General features: G+C 55.2%; 1 protein-coding gene across 1 annotated transcript; it reads right to left on the reverse strand.

Moving 5' to 3' along the window:
• Positions 1–5,183: 5,183 nt before the first annotated feature.
• Rtn4rl2 (reticulon 4 receptor like 2) lies at positions 5,184–21,391 on the reverse strand. Its single transcript, XM_005346681.2, has 3 exons — positions 21,233–21,391; positions 14,862–15,343; positions 5,184–6,534 (listed from the first exon to the last, which is right to left on the reverse strand). The coding sequence occupies exons 1-3, from the start codon at positions 21,261–21,263 to the stop codon at positions 5,785–5,787; spliced, it is 1,263 nt and encodes a 420-aa protein (XP_005346738.1). The 5' UTR covers positions 21,264–21,391; the 3' UTR covers positions 5,184–5,784.
• Between the last annotated feature and the right edge of the window lie 230 nt (positions 21,392–21,621).

Below are 21,621 nucleotides of genomic sequence, written 5' to 3' on the forward strand. Positions count from 1 at the left end.
GGAGAGGGGCGTCATCATTCTTCCACCCTCGGGAATGGGGGAGTTTGGGGAGGGGGCTGGGTAAGGCCGGAAGCAAGCTAGAGCTGTGTTTGTCGCTGCGCTGCCTAGAGGAACAGATGGCTGGGGAGGGGAGAGGGTGCCTTGCCGGGAGGAGGGGTGCGGGGGCCGCAGGATGAGGAACGAGGAATTTCGACGCCCCGAGTCTCCCGGGAGAAGTCCCCCTCCTCATGCCTTCCCAGAAAGAGGGGCGGGCGAACTCCTGTCGTTTTCCCGAGGAACACCGGCCTCTGGCCCGCCCTTTGCGCCCGCCTAGGGGCGCGTCCCGGGCTCGCTGTCTCGTACGAAGGGACAGGCCAGAGGCCAACGAGAGCCACCTGGGTCTCAAGGGTTAATGGAGCTGCGATCCGAGGGACGAGGGGGCGGCAGGAAGCGGGCTCCGGGTTGGGAGCGAGTTCAGGGATCGCAAACAACTCCAGGAAAACGTGTTAATTGGAACTTTATGCAGATGAGTTGGAACTGGGGGCTGGGGAAGGCCTGAGGGAACAGGTCAGAAGGATGCTGGACACCCCGCGGGTGGGTGCAGAGGTTAGGGAGGTGGCACATGCGGGCGCATCTTCCTAGACACACCCTATAGAGGCTCACTGGTCTTGGTGAGTGACACGCTTGCTCTCGGGCCCTCCTCTCCAGAAAGCTAGCGAGAGGTCTCTGTGATTATCTCACAGAGACCAGTGGGTCCAGCAAAGCAGAGTTTCAGGAGGCCGTGAAGAAGAGTGGGTGGGCATAACTTGCATGGGTCTTCCCAGTCTCATCTTGGTTATGTCCCACCCCCATCCGATATGGGTCCCTCTTTCTCCATTTATCATACTACCTGTTTTGGGTTTTCTCTCTTCTCTTCTCTTCTCTTCTCTTCTCTTCTCTTCTCTTCTCTTCTCTTCTCTTCTCTTCTCTTCTCTTCTCTTCTCTTCTCTTCTCTTCTCTTCTCTTCTCTTCTCCTCTCCTCTCCTCTCCTCTCCTCTCCTCTCCTCTTCTCTCTCTCTCTCTCTCTCTTTCTTTCTTCAGGACTTACCTCACTTTGTAGCTCAGATTAGCCTGGAACTCCCTGTATAGGCGGAACTGGCCTCGAACTCACGGCTACCCTTTTGCCCAGCCACCCTAGTGCTGGGATTACAGGAAACAACGGTCGGTCGCTCAGGTTGACCTTCTCCATCTTTTATTCATCCCCACCGTCCTCAACACCTAATTCCCATCCACAGCTTCCACCGAAAGTGTTTGTTTGGGGAGGAGCGCCAGCCTTCCTTTGCATGGCCCTGTCAGTTCCTCTCCTTCCTCCCCTTCCCACCCTCAGTAAGATGACTCCCAGACGTGAGAGAACTTACAGACATTTTCCACTTGATAAAATGCAAATCCCTGGACCACCAGCTATCTGATTCAGCAGCGGTTGAGGGGCTCGGAAACTGTCTGCTCACTTAATCACATAGAGAGGCCCTTATTTTTAGAATCACCGTGCAAGAGCTGAATGGGCTGGGAAAATGGCGGCCCATCTCCTCTTACTGCCCCCTGTGTTGCCCTTCCCTCTCCCACTGTGACGGTCTCTTTCCGGTGTGATGGGTGCATGGAAGGAAAAAGGAAGGGTGGAGGCAATGGGGGGGGTCGCCTTTCTGTGCCCACTCTCAGGGCTTCTCCCCTCCTGCCCCCACTTCCCTCCCACTCTTTGGCTTCTCTACTGTTTACTTTTTGCTCAGCCAGCCTTGCCTACATCCAAATCTCCTCTCTTCTCATCTGTAGCCCTTGGGAAAATTGCAAGGCTTGGGCTATTTGGAGTTGACTGGGGACACCAAAAACAACTAGAGGGGAGAGAGAGAGAGAGAGAGAGAGAGAGAGAGAGAGAGAGAGAAACACTTTTGTGGGTAAAAGAAAACAAGAGGAGAGGAGACAGGGCTAGTGAGGCCATGTTATGGGGTTTGTTCTCCTCTTCAACTCAGTTAAGTCAGGGACTCTTTGTGTCCTCATTCCCTTCCCCCCAGATGTCCAAAACAACAGTACCAACAAGAAGAACAAAAAAAGATATCAGGAGAATTTGCCAAGACCACTTGGTAGTGGCAGCAGACCTCCCAACCTTCTCCAAACCTCTTCCCTGAGCATAGTTGCCCCAGAACCCCCTCCGACGCCCATGCCCCAGAGCAGAGGGATGGAGAAGGGCATCGTGGACAAACAAGAGGAGATGGACTCTCAGGTTTCAGGACATCCGACAGGTTTGGCTGTAAGCATTAATAATTCATAGAGAAACCTGACCCCAGCAGGACCTTGGGCCTGCCACCTGGACTGTACGTGCTTCGGTGGCCTCTCAGTTTGTTGGCCAACTTTCCCTTCTGAAGGGTCTTGGAAACCCCATCTTCATGTTTTTATAGAGGAGCTCTCTCACAGATTAGAGATCTAAACGGGGAGCCAGCTGCTCCGAAAACTGGGCTGAAAACACCCTCACCCCCCACTCTGGGTGTAGAACCTGAGAGGCTTAAGGGCTTACAAAGCTTGTCATCTGGCGGCCTGCTATTTCTCTCCCCAGGCGACTGCTTGCTCAGTCTGCAGTCTGCGATGACAAACCTGCCCGTGCTTCCCACGATGGTCAGTAGGGGGCAGCCGTCCTCTGGCCTATTTCATCATCTCATCTCTGTACTTTGAAGGACAGGAAAGAGCTCTGGCTACCCGTAGGGAAGCAGGCTTGGCCTTGAGGAAGGGCTCTAGAGTCTGGGATCTGAGAACAGCAGGGAGGAGTTTCCTAGTTTGGAGGCGATGAAGGGACTTTAGGCAGCATTCAAAATAGATTTCTAGGTTTCTAGTGTACCAATTTCTGGGTTTCTAGCTTACCAAACCAGGTGGCCAGGTGGCCACAAACATTCAAGCGTTAGAGTGAAGGCTGGCTGGTAGCCATTGAGGGCGGAGGCTTGAATAGCAGCTGTTTCTTGACAGTGAAACCCCTCGGGTGCCTGGGTAAGGTGTTTTACTTTGAATTTGAAGGCAGTGGGGAGAATGACCTAGTGAGGAGATCCTCCGTGTGGCCAGATGAGTCTGGTTGCCGTGGGCAGGCTGGGTGGGAGTCGGGGAGACCGAGAGCAGAGAAAGCAGAGTAGAGATTGCTTCCATTTTCTTTTATATTCCAGGCACACAGTAACGGTAACGAGGAGCCGTCAGCAGGGAGGTGGCAGGGAAGAAGAGTGTGGCCAGGGGCCAGGAAGGGGACTTGGGAACTGAACAGATATAGGAGATTAGAGAAAGGAGGAGCTAACGACAGCGACATTGGGTGTCTGAAAAAATGAAGCATGCAGAATGGGGACACACTCACGGAATGTGGGAGGTGAATGGATCTTTCAGGTGTTTAGGAGAGTCACAGACAGGTCCACTCCCGAATACTCTGGACTCAGTTTCCTTCTCAGGACATTGGTGGGGGTTGGAAAACATGCGTTTGCCCATCTATTCTGGAGTGTGATACTCAGAGCTGTCAGTCTGGGTTGTTTGGGGAGGCTGAGGATCTGAGCTTGTGAGATTGCTGGGGGTGGGGTCCTGGGTGAGAGGGTGTAGGTACACCTCCATATCTGGGGTGCATCTGCCTGTTTGTGGGACCCATGAGTGGCTGGTGTGCTTGCATGTGCCACAAAGCTCCATTTTGTGCATGTGTGTGTGTGTGTGTGAGTGTGTGTGTGTGTGTGTGTGAGCTGAAGAGTGTGGGTGTGCACGTGATGGGCGTCCCTTGGTCTGTCTGGGCTGTCAGTGGCTGTGGTGGGGGCCAGTGGGGAGCAGCATTGCTCTAGGCTCCTTCCTGAGGCTCTCACACGCTCCTCCTGCTCCCGCTGTTCTGAAATAGCATCTGGACCGAAGGCCCATGAATATTTCACAACGATAATTCTGTGACCTGGACAGCCTGCCTCTGATTTACCAGCACACTCCCCTCCCCCGCCCTGGCCCAGAAGCCCCTCCTCCAATTTCCCCAGCTCTCCCCATCCCCCTCCACCTTATCTCCAGGCCCAGTTCCAACCGCACTCTTCCTCAGAGCCGGATCTTGTAAGACCCCAGCTCAGAGCTCTCCAGTTCTGTCTGACCGACCTCTGTTCCCACAAGCCCCTCAACCATCTCATATTCCTATCCAAAGTCCATGTGCTACAGGCCGAGGATGCTGATTCCTGCCTGTTCTACCTCTTCTTCTCGGCATCCTGGGACATCACTGGTCAGAGTTATAGGGTTCCAGTGCCAGCTCCCAGCACCCAGGTCCCTCCTATCCTGCCATTCCCACATCCCAGGCTACAACCTCAACTCTGGATCCTTAATCAATTCCATCTGATGAGACTCAGGCTAAGGTTGATTGCTAGCACGGCTCCCTTCTCTTCCCCACCCCCTCTCTTTACCTACCCTAGAGAAGGAGCATCTAGCTATGATCCAGTGTAAGACACCCCACTTGAAACCTTTGTCCCTTGATCACCTTAACCCTCTTAGTCGCTCCCTAATCTGCTCAGAGAACGGCTTGACTTGACCCACCCATGAAGGCTTCTGCCTTGCAGGGATAAAGAGCTGATGGCCCCATGGCCTATGGGGGCTTTGAGAACAGCTGGGTCTGCTGAATACTTCACAGGGGCGGTCAACAAAGAGGGCAAACACAAGCTGGGATGTAGTCCTGGGTTCTGCTCTTTAAAGCTTTTGTGGTGCGACTGTGTTCGCCCAGGAAGCTGTGCCTTTTCCAGATAGGCCCAAAGCTGTGGTTAGCTAGTTGTGCCGGGGATGTCTAAGTTACGCCTCCTTACAGGGAAACGTGGAAGCTTTCTTTCATGGTGGCCACTTAGCCGAGCTGGTGGCCACCTCCAGACTTAGACTGTTCAGCAGCCAAACCCTTCAGGGCTGGTGGTAGCTGCTTCTCTTGGGCAAACTGGTGCCATCAGCACACACCCTCAACAGATAGGGTAGCTCAAGAAACGGAAGCCTGGGCAGGATCAGAATGACCTTGAGGTGTAAGTGGGGTAAAGTCACCTGGCAAGTCCACACTGCAGAAAACCCTGGTGGCCTGAGATGGTTCTTCCTTGTCTAGCCTCCAACCTTTAAACACAATTCTAAGTCCTACTTCCGCTTTTGAGGTCTTGAGGGGGGAAAAAACTTACAGGAGATAAAATAATAGAATTTTTTAATAAATTTTCCCCCAAACAACTTCTTTTGATCTTCACCACACAGGAGCCATGGTGGAGAGGAAACTCTCCAGGCACCCTAAAAAGTGTTCTGGGTAGACTTAGGAGAAAAGTTATTCCTCCGGGTGTCAGGAGGCTGAAGGAATCAGGACAAGCATGGTCCAGGAGCAGCCTGGGCCTTGCTGAGGCAACCCTCCCAAGGTCCGGGGGAGGAAGGGAGGCTCCCTGGGGAGCTTTCAAAGGCTCTGCTGGTGGAAGGTGCTCTGTAGACAAAAGCCCCTCCAGTCCACTGTGGGGCCCTGGAGAGAGGGGCGACGGCTGCCTGGGGTGCCCCGCCCCAGCCTTGGGATTGGGGAAAAAGAGTTAATGGCTAAAATCAGAACGAATGGGGCCGAGCCGCCTTATACACCGTCTTAGGGGCTGCCATATGTAAGTCAGAACAGCCCAGAAGGCAAAAGAGACAGCGTGGTCCCCGGGAAGAAAAGGAGCGAGGGGGCCTGGGGAAGGCGCCGCAAAGGCCGGCCGCAAACAAGGGGCGACGAGGATGGAGCCGCAGCTCGGTGGGGCAGAGAAGGGGTGCGGGGCGAAGGCCGTGGCCTCTTCCGTCTGAGCACCACAGTCAGAGGTGATGGGGCGCTAGGAGCAAGAGGCAGAGCAGCGGGGTGCGCAGCCCGGCCGAGAGCGCGGGGCCACGCGAGTCCGCGGGCGCCTGGCACGCGGCCCCGGGACACGTCTGCTCGCCCCGCTGGTCCTCGCCGCCGTAGCCGCCCCAGTAGTCGTCCTCGGTGGGCGCGTCCCCGCCCTGGCGCCCCCTGGAGTCCTCGGCGGGCAGGTCTCGGTAGAGCGTGGACGGGTCTGCGGGGGGCGCGCCCGCCTCCGCCACGCCGTACAGGTGGTTGGAGGAGCTGTTGCCGCGGGCGCGGCTGCCCGGGCGCGTGGGCGTGGGCGGCGGGCACGCCTGGAAGTCGGCCTCGCGCAGCGCGCGCAGGTCCCGGCCCTGGCGCTCGGGTGGGGTGGCGCAGGTCACGTCGGAGCTGGACACCCGCGCGCGCTGGAACCAGGCCCAGAGCGGCCGAGCGCGGCAGTCGCAAGCCCAGGGGTTGGCGTTGAGCCGCAGGAACTCGAGCGCCGGCAGGTCGGCCAGCGCCTCTCCCGGCAGCGAGGCCAGGCTGTTGTTGAACAAGTAGAGGATGGTGAGGCGGCTGAGGCCGCGGAAGGCCGCGCGGTGCACGCCCTGCAGCCGGTTCCCGTGCAGCAGCAGCCGGTCCAGGTTGCCCAGGCCGCGGAACACGTGTTCCGTGAGCAGCCGCAGGCGGTTCCCGTGCAGGAAGAGGTGGCTCAGGTTAGCCAGGTCCGCGAACAAGTCATCCTGAGTGAGGCAGGGAGGGGTGGGTGGGATGGAAACAGAAGAGAGAGGCCTGAGACAGGTTTGGGGACTCGGCTCCAGGACCTGGGGGGAGGGTAAGAAAGGCACAATGGCAGGAGGAGTACTGTGAATAGTGGAATGCGCTTCATTTCATGTTTTTGAGACAGGAGCTCATGCATTGCAGCGATGGGACCATGAGAATCTTCTAAATTCCTGCCCGCACCTCTTGATTGCTGAGATTTCGGGTTTTATGTGGTGCTGGGGATCAAACTCAGGGTTTCAAACATGCTAGGCAACTCTATCAACTGATTTTGAAACGAGGGCTGAGTTTGAAACATGGATCATCTAATCTATTTCCTATGGAAAAAGCTGTACAGTCGAGGGAGGTCAGTGGGTTCCTTTTGCCCAGGGCCCCAAGGGGCTGAGCCCAGCACAGCGCCAGACAAGAACTCTTCCCCTGAGCTACAGCCACATCTCCCTGCCTACATTTTTTTTTTTGAGATAGAATCTCACCGAGTTGCCCAGACTGACTTTGAACTTACTGCAAACAGTGGATCTTCAACCAGCCATCCCGTGTCTCAGTCTCTCAAGTAGCTTAGATTAGCTCTCAGTAACACAAAACCTAGTTATGTTAGTGGAGCTTTAGATTTACTTGTTTATTTAATCTCTCTCTCATGAGTGTGTGTGTGTGTGCACGGCCTGTGGGAGTGATCCTCTCCTGTCGTGTGTATTGGAGATAACCACCTATCTGACAAGCTGTCTTTCCTGCCTTTCTAGGTGAATCTGCAGCCTGTCAAGAGGGCAGTCAGCACAGAGACAATGTGCTTGATTCTAAACTTCAGGGTGTATCCAACCCTTTCAGGTTTCAGGACCTCCCCAGTGTTTGCCATTCGGCAGGGGTGAGGTAGGCTGAGAACAAGTCTGCCTTTCCTGTGTTGATGATGAGGTTGCCTGAAGACCGTGCTTGGAGCTTGAGAGTTAGATTTCGGGTCTGTTGTGAACTGTGCTATCAGGGAAGAGTCACTGTGTTTCTGTGCCTCAGTTTCTTTCTCTGTAAAATGTGGCAATTAATAGGGAAGCATGTATTAAGATGCCTGGTATAGGCCAGGCAGTGGCAGTGCACGCCTTTCATCCCTACACTTGGGGAAGCAGAGGCAGGTGGATTTCTTGAGTCTGAGGCCGGCCTGGTCTACAGAGTGAGTTCCAGGACAGCCAGGGCTACACAGAGAAACCCTATCTTGGAAAAGAAGGAGGAGGAGGAGAAGAAGCTTGGGATAAGGTTTTCACATAGGCAGACAGACATGTGTGAATTAGCCATGTTTGTGAAGCTGGTCAAGTCCAGGTACCTCCTCGAAGCAGGCTTTCTCCTCTGTAACCTGGAAATGAGTGTTCCTAGCTCTCGAGTCTGTTCTGAGGACCAAGGAACAGAGTTCCCAGAAGGTTCATGGGGTGGAGTGCTGGGTACAATTCTTGCATAAAGAGGTTTTGTTCAGGGGTGAAGCCCACAGGCTCAGGACTTAAAAGCACTGACATAAACCCCAGCTTTTCCTGTTTCCCTGCTGGTTAACCTCACACAGTCTCTGTTCCCTTAGTATATATATATCTCCCCTTAGAAGGTTCTTAAATATTCAGGAGGCAGTGGCACACGCCCTTAATCCCAGCACTTGGGGGGCAGAGGCAGGCGAATCTCTGTGAGTTCAAGGTCACACTGATCTACAGAGCAAGTTCCAGGACAGCCAGGCTACACAGAGAAACCCTGTCTCAGAACTTCCCCCCTCCAAATGTTCTTAAATATACTAAAGGAAGGTTAGATGTTACAGTGCTGTTGAGGGTACAGCACCCGTTAGAGACATAGTCAGCCATCCATAATCCACGGTTGTCATGACAGCAGGGGCTCATTTAGAATTCCATCCCATCCATTTTCCTCTAAGGGAGGGTTTCTTTGGGGACTGGAAGTTCCATCGCGGTCTGAGTTATTCAGGGGACCATTGTGTAGTGCTCTACAGCCCAGACTTAGCACAAAGGCAGGAAAAGAAGTTGAAGTCCCTGATGCCCTGTCATTGTCCCTCCTGTGGTGTGGGGGACAGGGCCTGTGAAGTCATGTTAGAACTGGCAGAACCTTGGGATTATGGCTCAGAAGGTAGGGTACGGCCATGGCGGGGTGCTCTGCATTTTAACCAGTGTACCAGAGAACATTCGGTGGTCAGCTGGTGCAGGGCTGTAGTTCAGGTGTAGAGTTTGCCTATTCGTGTTAAAGGCCCTGAGTTGGATCACCCCCCTACACACAAATGCAGTGTGATTTGGGAGCTACTCAGTGTCCACCCATCAGAAGTGAAGGGTTAACTGTAGAAAGAGCCACACCCCCATTCCCATCACCCCACTGCCTCGCCTCCCTCCCCAAATGACCATGGTCAGCAGGTCCCAGGAGATGGGGTTAAGCAGGACAGGAGCATCCTCTTTGCTGAGGCCCGTTCACCCTGGCCTGTTCCCTAGCTCTGGTTCTCTCCCACGCCCCCCAGTGCCTGGGGAGATGGTTTCCTTCCTCCTGCTACCTGGGCACCTGGTCGAAGGTCTCAGGAAGGAGAGTATGCGGAGTCCTCGCCCATACCCACAGCCTCCACCTTCCTGAGTTCCTGTGTGTTCGCACCTCTTCCCATATGCCTTCCGCCCTCTCCACTGCAGGAACCGAGTCTGCCAAGAGCCCCTTCTCTTGGCCACGTTGAGATCAGTCCTCAAGCTCCCTAGTACCTCTGACACCAGCACATCTGCTCTCCACCCTCGGATGCCCCCACCCTGAATGCCAGCCTGCTTGGGTCCCTAGCTGACCTGCTCACCCCATAGCCTCAGCCTTGCTGTCCTGCCCGGAGCGTGCTCTGAGTCCTTCTGCTTAACCCTTTCCTTGGGGTTCCTCTTCTAGAGTGTCAGCAGTGGTAGGACACACCCAGAGATGTGTGGCTACATCAGCGTGGAAAGGCAGGAGAGAGTGGCACTGGGGTTCTAGAGGGGATGACATTCCAGGGAACCCAGATTTTTCTTTTTAAACCACAGCCCAATTTTGTATTCTAGCCTCTTCTCCTCTCTTTGGCTAAAAGTCTCGCCCCTCTAAGCATTAACCTTGGGGTCTATTCCCTTTCCCCCACCCCACGTTGTAGCCAAATCCCATGGCCACTTCCTGGGCTGCAGCTCTCAAATCCGGCCCTTCCTCTCTCCACCATTAAAACTTTTTTCTGTGCATTAATGAGCTCTTGACTTTCACAGCCCTGGCCCCTCCCCCATCACCTTCTTGCCCGCCCCCTCCCTCTGGGCTAGGAGCATCTGCTAAAGTCATCCCTCTCTTCCATTTCAAAAACCACATTTCCCTCGCCTCCTGCCTGGCCGGTTCGCAGCTCTCTGTATCCATTTGGAATCTAAATGCAGCATCCCCGAGCTCCTCAGCCTTGCTGAGAGCATCCTGCTCTTAACCTTGCCTTCCTCCTCCAACCTTCCCGCCCCTGGCCTTGGTACCGAGCTCATCAGCCTCCCAGGCTGTGCGACCTTGGACAGCTCCAGGCACCTCTCCGGGCCTCAGTGAAGTGACTCTGAGCGGCTGATCCTTTGATAATTTTGACTCAGGGAGCCTGGGAGCTGATCTCACTCATTCAGCAAAGCCGTTCCGTGTGCACTCTGCCTTGGGCACCCCCGCTCGCGGTGCTTGCCCATCCATGGCAGGTGTCACAATCATCGGCGTCAGCAGGTGATTTGCCAAGTTCCCATTGAATGCCAAGTCCTGTGTGGCACAGATCCTGATAGTATCTTAATCATCAACACTCCGAGGCGGATGCTGTGATCCTTCTCTCTCTGGAGACCGAGAGAGAGGGGCTCAGAGAAGGGAACCACTTGCTGAGGACCCAACAGCTAACATGAGCGTGAGCTCCAGCGGCAAGACTCCCAACATCTGTGCTGCAGAGCCTAACAGGCCTGGGCCAGTTCTCCTTGGGCAGCTCCACAGCTGGTGAAGTCACCACTGCCAGTGACTCCCACCCAACTCCGTATTCTTTTTCTTTAGTCCCCACAGCACCTCCTACCCTGAGCAACAGGCCACAGTGTGTCTCTCATAGGTGGGACCCTGAGGCCACAGCAAATGAGAGAGGGCTTAGATTAGAACTCTGACCTGCCGGTAAACATGAAGTAAGCCACAGCTGTAACCAAGGGAGCGATGCCTCTTTACCGTCTGCCCCCCCCCCTCCAGCAGAGCAGGGGTACTGTTTCCATTCAATCCATTCACCCTGGAATTCCTGGCACCCTGCACGCTGCCTGGCATGCAGTAGGTGCTCAGTAAGGAGTCTGCTGGTGAATGAACCGGCCTGGCACAGCGCCTAGCCCTCAGCAGACATGCCACGAGAACCGCCACCATTTTCATGTGCACTGGCCACAGCCTATTTGTGAGCCACCTTCAGAGCTCCGCTCTGGGGCAGGCTGGGCTCCATCCTGGGTCACACCTGCTCCCCGAGGATCTCACCGAGCCACGTGTTTCCTCACCTGCGTGTGGCATCTATCAGACACCTCACAGACAGAGACTGTGCTGTCTCTCTTCTCTATAAAGGGCCGGGTGTGAAGAGGCTTCCTTCCCATGACACCCGATGTTGCCCAGGTCAAGATTGTTCAGAAAGAGGTGGTTTCTAGTTCAGAAGACCCTGAGGATCACCTTGAGCTTAGGTGGCCCCAGGAACAGACTGCTGTCTGTGGCCTGAGGGTCAGGAGTTATTTATTTACTTATTTGCTTTCAAGATAGGGTTTCTCTGTGTAGCCTTAGCTGTCCCGAAATTCTCGAACTCACAGAGATCCACCTGCCTCTACCTCCCCAGTGCTGGAATTAAAGGCGTGTACACCACCACTGCCTGGCAAAAGTAATTTATTAAACCCTAAGCGATGTACTCTACACATGAACTTACTAGCATCTCACAGTCTGTCTTTGTGGAAGGCCTCATTTTCATAGTTCCCCACTAGGAAGAGGAGATGGAGGCTTGGGAGGGAGGCACCTTCCCTAAAGCTGAATGCTGAGTAGCTGTAGCTTCTACGTGTTGATAAGTGTTGGCACACCTATTCAGAAGGATACCCACATCAGATAAGGAGATCAGGGTCTTAGGTGTAGTCACTGAAACAGAGTCAAGGCCAGCAAGTTGGCTCAGTAGGTAAAGGTGTCTGCCACAGTGGTGGTTTGAATGTAATTGGACCCCATGATCTCACAGGGAGCGGCACTATTAGGAGGTGTGACTTTGTTGGAGTGGGTATGGCCTTGTTGGAGGAAGTGTGTCACTGTGGGGTGGGCTTTGAGGTTGCCTATGCTCAGGGTACTGCCCGGTGTCTCAGCCGACTTCCTGTTGCCTGCAAGATGTAGGACACTCAGCTATTACTCCAGGACTCTGTCTGCCCGCCTGTATGCCACCATGCTCCCTGCCGTGATGATAATGGACTGAACCTCTGACCTGTAAGCCAGCTACTCCAATTAAATGTCTGCCTTTATAGGAGTTGCTATGGTCATGGTGTATCTTTACAACAACAGAAAACTGAACTAAGACAGCCACCAGGCCTGACAACCTGGGTTCCTCAGTTAGGACCTGGTTGGAAGGAGAGAACCGACTCCCCCAAGGCACCCTCTGACATCCACTTGCATGCCACAGCACAAGCACGTATACCCACCTTCCCCTATGAGTATAAAAAAATGTAATTTAAAAGTGAAAAGCAAACGCCGAGTGTCTTTAACCAGAAAATCTGAACACCCGCCCCCCTCCAATCCAACTAAAATCCAAAACTCTCAGAGGTACAGCAACATGTCACCACAAGTGGGGAATTCCCCACCACGAAGTGTGTTTCACGGTCAGAATTATGAAGTAGTATGAAATTTCTTCAGGCTGTGAGTCCAGGTGTGTAGGAGACATGGGTGAGCTACATGCTTGGACTTGGGTCCTGTCTCCATGATAACTCGTCATATGGATGCAGATCTTCCAAAGTCTGAAACAAGCACACCTGATCCCCAGCACTTCAGGTCAGGTGCTCAGCCTGCAATAATCATGGTACTTCTATTCTGAAGTTGCGGCCTGCGCTCAATTCCCTTCATTTTAATACCGATGAACCTTATAGGCAGATAAACATCACTAAGGTGCCAACTTAGGGATGTGGAAAATAGTTTATCTAAAGCCACACAGAGAGGCTGAGCAGCGCTTTTAAAACCGAACCCACAGGGGATGCGGCTCAGTTGGTAGAATGGTTGCCTAGCCTTCACCAAGACCAAAGTTCCTTCTGCAGCCCTGCACAAACCAGGCATGCTGGTACAGGTCTGTAATTCCAGGACTCAGGAATCAGGGGTGAGAGGATTTACCAAGTTCAAGCCCAGGACTAGAGATGGCTCCAAGGTTAAGAGCACTGGCTGCTCTTCTAGGACCCGGGTTTGATTCCTCAGCACCCACATGGCCACTCAGAACCACAGGTAACTAACCCCAGCTCCAGGGAATCTGGCTTCCTCTTATGGCCTCAACGGGCACAGATGTACGTGCAGGCAAACACCCATACATATAAAAATAAATCTAAAACAGCAACAAACAGACGGCAAACCAGCAAGCACGCTAGCCCAAACCCCTAGCCCACTCAGTTGTATTTCAGGGTACGAGCCCTCTAAGGTATGGTCGTACTGGGCAGATCAAGTGCCAACTCCCACTTGGCTGTGGAGTCTCAGTCAGTTCCATTCTGCGTCCCTTCTTAGCCTTGTCTGTCCCTGCTGCCAGGGGCTCAGCTTGGTGGGGAGCCCAGTCAGCCCCCAACCACAGGGACTTTGGTCCCACAAATCCTTAGGGTCTCCAGTGTGCATGTTGTGGTGAAAACCCCCACCTCCAGACGCCTGTACGCTTGTGAGGGAGAAGCAGAGTGCACGCTGTAACCATGTGGCTCTCAGCAACTTTAGGAAGAAGAGAAATGGGAGGTGTGTGTTGGATCCTATCCATGGCCTCACAATAATCCTTAGAGCTGACCCAGATTTCTAAGATGAAGTTCAAGCTGGGGCACTTCACTGAGACCAATGTTAAATAAAGTTCATTTTAAAACACACGGCATTTTAACGAGCATTTATATGGCCCTTATGTATGCCAAGCACTATTCTAAGTGGACACTACAAATTATTCATGCATTTAGTGTTTACGAAATCCCTGGGCGACCGATGCTCACATTACTCCCACTTCACAGAGAGGAAAACTGAGGCCCATGTTTGACCATGCCACACTCTTGCACACGGTAGTGTTGATGTCTGTAAAGTGCTTCGCCTCGGGCCCGATACAATGTGCACTTACTATGTGTCTGCTGAATTGATCACCATCATTTAGCAATAATGAGACATATCATGCTGGTCACTATGCCTTTTCCTGCCCCTCTCTCCATCTGAACACCGTTTCCAAGGTTGCTGTCCTTCTAGAACGGCTTTCCATGGATTCTCAACACATCGATAAACTATCAGCGCTATTGCTATTGTCAGGAACGTCGGCTGGGACTGATTTTCCAACCCACAGACGGAGGGAGGACCTGTGGGTACCAAGGCCTGGATAAAGAGAAGGTCCCCTGAGCTCAAGTGGGGGAGTGTCCCCCCTAGCCAGAGGCTGTGTTGCTAGGGGACATGTCCTTCTGAGGGGTTGTTTTTGAGGGTGTGTGACTACTTCCCAGAGAAAGGAGAAGTGAGGGTTTGACTGCCAGACAGTGGGCATAATGACAATAATAAATAATAATTAGATCAATAATAATAACAGTAAATAACAGTTAATTCTATTCCTTCCATTTCTCTTTCTCCAGCAGAGCCTCCATTTTTTAGCTGTGTAACAGAGTTTTACCTGAGACAACAGGCTTGAGGGATGGGATCTACAGAGGGCAAGGCTTTCCCTTCTGTTACTACCCAGCCATCAGAGGAGAGTGTGACTTCAGGAGACAAGCCCCTCCCTGGCAATGACTCCACCCTTTGTCCAGCTTGCCTGGGAAGTGGGAGGACGTGGGGGTGGATGGGAAAAGATCATGCGAAGCCCTTTGGGCTGCGGCTCTCGGGGAAAGGAGAGCTACACAGACATTGTGGGGTGTGCTGAGTGGGTGCGTGAAGGGAGACAGACAGAAGAGGCAGAGGGAGACATATGGGAGGCACGTCAGGAGACAGGCGGGACAAATGGGGGTTACGGAGAGAGGTACAGAGAGAGGGGCGAGCGGGGTTCCTGATCCGGGTGGACGGACATGGGATAGGCGACAGAGACACGGGTAGGTGGACGTGGCTAGGCAGGTCCAGAGAGAAAGGTGGAAGAGGCCCAGGGAGGTGGTTGGCTCACCTGTAGGTGGAGCAGGCTGTTCTCCTGGAGGTAGAGGTACTGTAGGCTGACCAGGCCTCGGAAAATGTTGCCAGGCAGGCTGCTCAGCTGGCAGCGGTACAGGTGTAGCGACTGCAGGCGCTCCAGGCCCTGGAAGGTGTCGGGCTCCAGGGAGCGAAGGTGCCGGTTGTCACCGAGGTCCAATTCCTCTAGGGCCTGCAGATGGCGGAAGGTGCCGGGGTAGATGGTGGAGAGGTTGTTGGAGAAGAGCCACAGGGTGAGCAGGTTGGGCCCGAAGGTGCCTGGCCGCAGGGAGCGGATGAGGTTGTTCTGCAGGAAGAGTCGCTGTGTGCTGGGTGGTAGGGACAGCGGCACCGAAGAGAAGTTGTTGGCCTGGCAGCTCACGGTGGGCGGGGATGAGTAGCAGGTGCAGAGCATAGGGCAGCTGGGAGTCACCGGAGGGAAGGCCAGGAGTGTCAGCAGTAGGCAGGCTGAGGCAGGACCTGTGGGAGAGCAGAGGGAAGGCTCACTGGGTGCTTGGTCAGGGGTCTAGATGCAGCTTAACAGGCTCAAGAGGCTGAGTGGCCTCCCATCACTCTCCAGCCCCCTTTGAAGTGTGCAAACCTCATTTTCTTTTTCTTTCCTTTTCCTCTGTGTGTGTGTGTGAGAGAGAGGGGGGGGGGTGTCTCATGTAACCTAGGTTGCCCTCAAACTTAGTGTTTACCTGAGGATGACCCTGAACTTCTGATCCTCCTGCCTCCACCTTCCCAGTGCTGAGATCACAGTGCTGTGCTCCATGCCTAGCTGATGCTGTGCCTGAGGCCAAACCCAGAGCCTTGTGCATGCTGGACCAGTGAGCACTCAGCCCATTCAGCTGCAATCCCAGTCTTCAAATTTTTTGCGAGTTATAGTTTGTTAAGAATGGATGCCTGTGTTTCTCTACTGTATCGAAGACTGAAGGCTCTCTCTCTCTCTCTCTCTCTCTCTCTCTCCCTCTCCTCCCTCTTTCTATTTCTTTTTTCCAAGGCAGGGTCTCTCTGTGTAACAGTCCTGGCTGTCCTGGAACTCTCTCTGTAGACCAGGCTGGCCTTGAACTCACAGAGATCCTCCTGCCTCTGCCTCCCAAGTGCTGGGAATAAAGGCCTGTGCCACCTGGTGGTGAGGGTAAGCTCAATGGAGCAGATAAAAGTGGAACCAGTTTTTGCCCACTTCCCTCTGTCAGGGCTCCCAGGGCTCTGAAGTTTCCTTGGGGAACTTTGCCTGGGACATGAGGAGGGCTTTGTAGACAGCACTGAGATGTGTCTAAAGTTGTTCGGGGAACAGGTGTCTTTCTTTTCCATCTGTTTCCATTGTTGTGTTTGACCTTGTTTAGAGTCAGGGTCAAAAGTCAAAGGGTCAGTGTTTCCTCTGCTTTGTGCTGAAGCAGGGCTGGGGATTCTTTGGGATGGGGACGGCTCTTTTCAGGGTGTTAAACTTCAGCCCTGCCTTCTCTCCAGCAGATGCCAGCAGCACCCTGCCCCCAGTTATGACAATCAAAATGTCTCTAGACATTGCCAAATGTCCTCTGGGAGCAAAACCAGCCCACTCGAGAAAGCTAGACACTAACTTGAGGCTGTCTGTGACTAGAAGGCCTGTGGGTGTCCTGGTGACCCACACCCTCCCCCCTCTTCTCCCTGCAGGCCTTGGAAGAACCCTAGCCTTTTCCACCTGGGAAGCGGCTGGAGGGTGGGGCTGCAGAATCAACTCTCCACTCATTCAAAGTCTCCTTCAAAGCCTTTGCTTTTGCCAAAGTAACTGTTTGGGGTTTGGCTGTGGGCTAATCTCCTTAGGGTACAGACCAGAAAGCAGGTGCAGGGGACTAGGGTGCTGAGGATGGGTGCCTGTGTTTCTCTGCCCCACCAAGGAGCAAGGTAGCCCCTCCTACCTGCTTCCCTACCCTCTGCTCCTCAATGCCCCAGATAGAGGTTCCTCTTGGTAGACCTTAGTTCTAGCAGGGTTTTCAGAAGGCCTGAGACTCCCTGGGAATCTTTGCCTGGGGAGAGGTGAACCATTCCCTCAGCCAGGCAGTCAGAGGTGGGAAGGCCTGGTGGGAAGGCCTGGTTTGGGGTGTCCCCATGGTTCAGAGAGTGGGTAGTTGAGAGGTGGGTTACTTTTAGTGCCAGATCTGTAAGGCTGCGTGCGAACCGAGGTTTGAATGCATCCTGACTTGGCTGTGTGTATGGAGGTGTGCCTGTGATCTGGGGGAGGGGGGGTGGCAGCGTGAGACAGGTGCTCACTACTGAAGGTGCAGCGCCACCTGGTAGGCAACGTGTGTCAGGCATGTACCCCTGGGGAGCTCCACGCTGGTGCAGAGTGGAGTACCCTGGAGTCCTGGTGCTCCCCAGCTCTTCATTCGGGCGCTTCCCAAAGCCACCCCAGTCAGTGTGTGTCACTGGCCCCTCCTGCAGCGCGAGCGAGCGAGCGAGCGAGCGAGCAAGCGTGTGCTGGCGGTCCTCCGCGTGTGTGAGTGCCGGGCCCCGTGCGTGTGTAGGCTGGGTGTGATGTAATATTCAGTGACACAGCGCGGCTGTTCCATTCGTTCACACCACCTCCGCGTTTCTCGGTCCTTCTCACCCCTCCCCCGTGCGGCGGTTCACGATTACTTTTCTCCTCCTGAGTTTCTTCAGAGCCACGTGGGGTGGAGGAGCATGTCTCTCACCCTTGATCTTAACCAGGGAGGAGTGGGGTGTGGGAGTCCCGTGGTAGACCCTGGGTGGGCTTCCTGAGCACTGAGGACTGGAGCTCAGAACTGGAGATTTCGGAGCTGTGTAAATCCTACGGAGCCGGCAATTTGGATCTCCGAGAAGGCAAACAACTTACCCAAGGTCACCACTAAAGTGGTGCGGGACAAGGGCCAGAAAGAGACTGGCCTGGTGTCCAGCAGGGCATTCCTCTTCCTGTCACTCACTGAGCTCTGCCTCTCAAAGGATTTTACACCAAAGGAAGCCAAATCCTCCTCTGATCCCCTAATCCCACCCCCCTCCACAAGCTCACCAGAGAGTGAGCTGCAGGGCTCTCAGCCTCCCCGCCCCCCCCCCCCCCACCCCAAGGATTACCAGGCTCTTCTACCAGCCTCCATGGCTGACTGACTACTTTCCCAGGATAGAGAGCGGAAAGGGCTACAAACCCAGAAGGCCACAGGTTCAGAGGGCTACTCCCTCGGCCTCAGGTCCCTTTCCAGGCTGAGGTCAAGCTCATCAAGGGGCTGGCAAGTTCCCCCGTCCTTCTTGCCCTAACTTCCGGTTTGGTTCCTCACTCCTTCCAGTTCTCTGGCTCCTCTTTTCTCTGCCGGCCTCCCGGGCTGCCCCCTCCCGGCTACCCCCCTCCGTCTCAGCGGTATTCCCTGCAGGCCCTTTGAGGAGGGACCCAGTGTGTGGTGGGGATGCTCCAGGGTGGCTGCTGCGTAACAGTGACTCTGTTGCCATTTCTGGCCCTCACTGTCGCACAAGGCAGCTGTAACCCAAGGAGCTTCATCCATAATTCAGGTTGTGGCTCTCTCACTGGAGGCAGGGGGGAGAGGGAGGGGGGCTCTAGGCTTCTCTGCTCCCAGGCTGGGTTGGAGTGGGCACTCCAGGCAGAGGCAAGGCAAGGCAGGGGGGCTGGGAAAGCACCTTTCCCTCCCTCCCCTCTCCTCTACCCAGCTTCTTGTGTCATTTTCTTTCTCTCACATCCCCCCCTCCCCAGCCCCACTTTTCACACGCCTCTTCACAACCATCTCCCCCACCACCACCACCAGGACCACAGCTATTCTCTAGGCTCTCCTATGCACGTCCTGGGCAGGCACAGTGTGCCAGAGGTGGCCGGGGGGGATCCTCAGCCACTCTAGAATAAGCTACTGTGAGACAGAAAACATCACCGAGGACTGGAAAGCAGTGAAGTTGGCTTCTGGTTGGGTAGAGCCCTTTCTGTCCTCAGAATCCGGGCTTCTCCCCTCCCCTGTAGTGAAGGGAGAGGGATGTCTTTTTTCCCACACCCTCTGCTCATCCCTTCCTCTAAAGTAAGCAGGTAAGCCCCAAGATGAGCAGTGTGTGGGGCCAGAGAAGGACTCAATCTGTTGTGGTGTGCTCACTGTACACCAACACTTACTCCAGTGTGCACGCTGCCTTCTCTATCCAGAGACCCCCAACCTGTCGCGACCCCTGGGGAGAGCAATAGTACATAGGTCCCAACCTTTTTAGGAAGGGTGGGAGACTTCACTGTGCAGCCCAAGTGTAACATGAGCTCCAGAGCAGCAGACACAAGATGCACTCTGACTTTCCCCCCACCACACCCCCTGGATGTGAGCCTGTGTCTAGAGGCAGAGGGACTGTAGGTACTCTGTGCATATGCTCAGGCCTGGGATGCTCACAATGCTAGCAGTCTGGCTGTTCAGGGTCAACGGGGGAAAGGGGCCTAGGCTCTCGCTATAGATTTCCACTCCTGGGCTCCAGGCTCTGGTTATCCTAGAGCACAGCACAATTGGGAGTCAGAAGGAGGTGGCCTATGACCCCAGGCATAGCCACATCAGGCCACAGGAGGGAGCGGAGAGAGCCACAACATGATATTGATCCTGTAAGGCTAAGGTAACCAGAGCCAAAAGGTTCCATTCACCAAAGAACCATGCTCAAGGCCCAAGGGCTGCCAGACCTTGGAATACCCAGGTTCTGAGATGAAGATCTCAGCCTGTGCCAACTGCTAGGCCAGAGGCTCCTGGGGATAAGAAACTTGAAGCGGTGTGTGTGTTGGGGGGAGTCCAAGGCAGGAACTAGACTGCACCGTAATGGGGCACAGATACCCCAGGAAAAGTCGACAGGCCTCTGGCTCTAGAAACAGGGTTCAGGATTCCAAATACAAGCACCATCTCCACACTTGACACACTGCCTCCTGGGAAGAGCCAGGGGCCTGCCCAGCAGATGCTGAGGGGGCAGAGGCTGAGGGGGGGGGGCTTAGGAGTGGCATGGGGGCGATGGCATACCAGTGACGCAGGGGCCTGGGGAGGCACTGATGCAGGTGACTGGAGGGTTTGAAGCTGCTGCTTCACTCTGTCTGAAACAGCTTCTCACGCTGCCAGAATGTAACACCCCAAAATAAGCAGCCACTGTGGGGCGGCAGGATCCGACGTCGGGGCTTGAAGATATAAATGGCAGCCCAGGTGCCCACCCCGAGGAGGCTGCCACCTCCCCCCACTACAAAGTCCTCAGCCTCCTTCTCTTACAGCTGCCCCAGACCCTGAGCTCAAGGTCCCCTGGACTAGCCCACAGCCACTCCCCGAGAGAAGGGGTAGAACAGGCAGGCGCTTGAGAATGGAGTGTTTCCCACGTGGAAGTGGTTACCAGGAGCCTCTTTGTCTCTTCCCTGAGCACCTCCTCGCTTCTCTTCATTCTCCTTCTCTGGCTTCTGTTGACACCCCGAGCTTTCTCTAACCACTCTACCCTGTAGGGATCCGGGTGGCCAACCCTGGTGACCGTTTCCCCTGTGTCTGACCCTTTCCATCTATCCTCTATCGCCAGCTTCCGCTGGCTTCTAGTCTTCCCATCCCCTTTCCAGTCCAGTCTCGCGGAGGCCCCGTCCTCACCCTTCCGGTTATCTCCCCGGCCTCGCGCCCCACTAGCTTTCCATCTTAGTCTTTACATTTTTCTCCTGAACTGATCCCCTTCTCCTCTCTTTTTCTTGGTCTTCCCCTGGACCCTGGTTTCCTCTAAGCTTTTCCTGTCGTCTAACCTTTATTGCTCCCCCATACCGCCCCTCCCCCATCCCGCCCCCACCTCCTCTTTCTCACCCCCCACTTCTCTAGACACTTTTCTCATCTTGACTCCCCTCCTCCCTCCGACCCCTACCCTCCCGCCCCCAGTCTCCAGCCCACACCCTTAGCTGTCACTCAACGCACGGCACGAGCCTCCTTCTAGCCCCTTCATCTGTCCGATCAGGCAGGGCCACGGGGAAATCGCACTCTCTGCCTCCTACCTTCCCAGATATCCCCCTACCCACATGGCTTGTCTTCCCAGGTGACTGGAAAGTGCTGAGACACCGGGCAAGAGGAGTTGCTGAGTCGGCGCTTCCCCAGCCGGCCCGAGTCCTCGGCGTCCCCCGGAGCAGGTGGAGCCGGGACAGCGGAACCCGAGCCTCTTTCTCCTCCTCCCAGCCTGCTCGCTCTGCCCTCCGCGTCGCCCCTTGGTCACGAGCTCCCCGCACACTCCCGCAGGCTCCAAGCCCAGTGCCCTCCTGCGGCTGGCAGCTATGGGGGCGGAGGCGCGGCTCCCGCGCTAAGCGGTTTTTTTGCTCCCAGCCCACCCCACCCCCTTCACTGCCCCACCCTCACGCCCAAGGAGAGGGGCGCCCCTCTCTAGGGTCCTCCAGCCGGACGGTGTCCCTACCTTGCAGCAGGCGCCGGAGCCAGGGCAGCATCTTGTCTCGACGCTCGGGGGAGGGGGCGGCGGGGGGAAGGGCTCTCCCACTCGCCCCCTTATCCCGCCGGACAGACGGCGGGGACTCCGCGGGGCTCCGGAAGGACCCGAGGAGTCCCCGGGCTACGTTGCCGGGCTGCGGAGCTCTACCCTGCGCCCCCCGGACTGCGTGCCTCCGAAGGAGCCATCGGCCCCGACGGGACGGGGCGGGGCACGACGAGGTAGAGAGGGCTGGGTTGGCCCTGGACACCTGGTGTCCGCGCCCCCTAGGCAGGGCAGCCCCGCAGGGAGTCCGTTAGTCGGTCGGTCCGTGCACCCCGGCTGCTCTCCGAGGGAGAGTGGGGACAGCGAAGAAGCGC

This window comes from Microtus ochrogaster, chromosome 4 (genome assembly GCF_000317375.1).
Source record: "Microtus ochrogaster isolate Prairie Vole_2 chromosome 4, MicOch1.0, whole genome shotgun sequence".
NCBI lineage: Eukaryota > Metazoa > Chordata > Mammalia > Rodentia > Cricetidae > Microtus > Microtus ochrogaster.

Excerpts from the sequence above, each read along its gene's own strand:
- Rtn4rl2 (XM_005346681.2), bottom strand. The coding sequence starts at position 21,263 with ATGCTGCCCTGGCTCCGGCGCCTGCTGCAAG. Across the intron at positions 15,344-21,232 it reads GCTCCGGCGCCTGCTGCAAG|GTCCTGCCTCAGCCTGCCTA; the intron begins GTAGGGACACCG and ends GCTCTCCCACAG. Across the intron at positions 6,535-14,861 it reads ACAGCCTGCTCCACCTACAG|GATGACTTGTTCGCGGACCT; the intron begins GTGAGCCAACCA and ends TGCCTCACTCAG.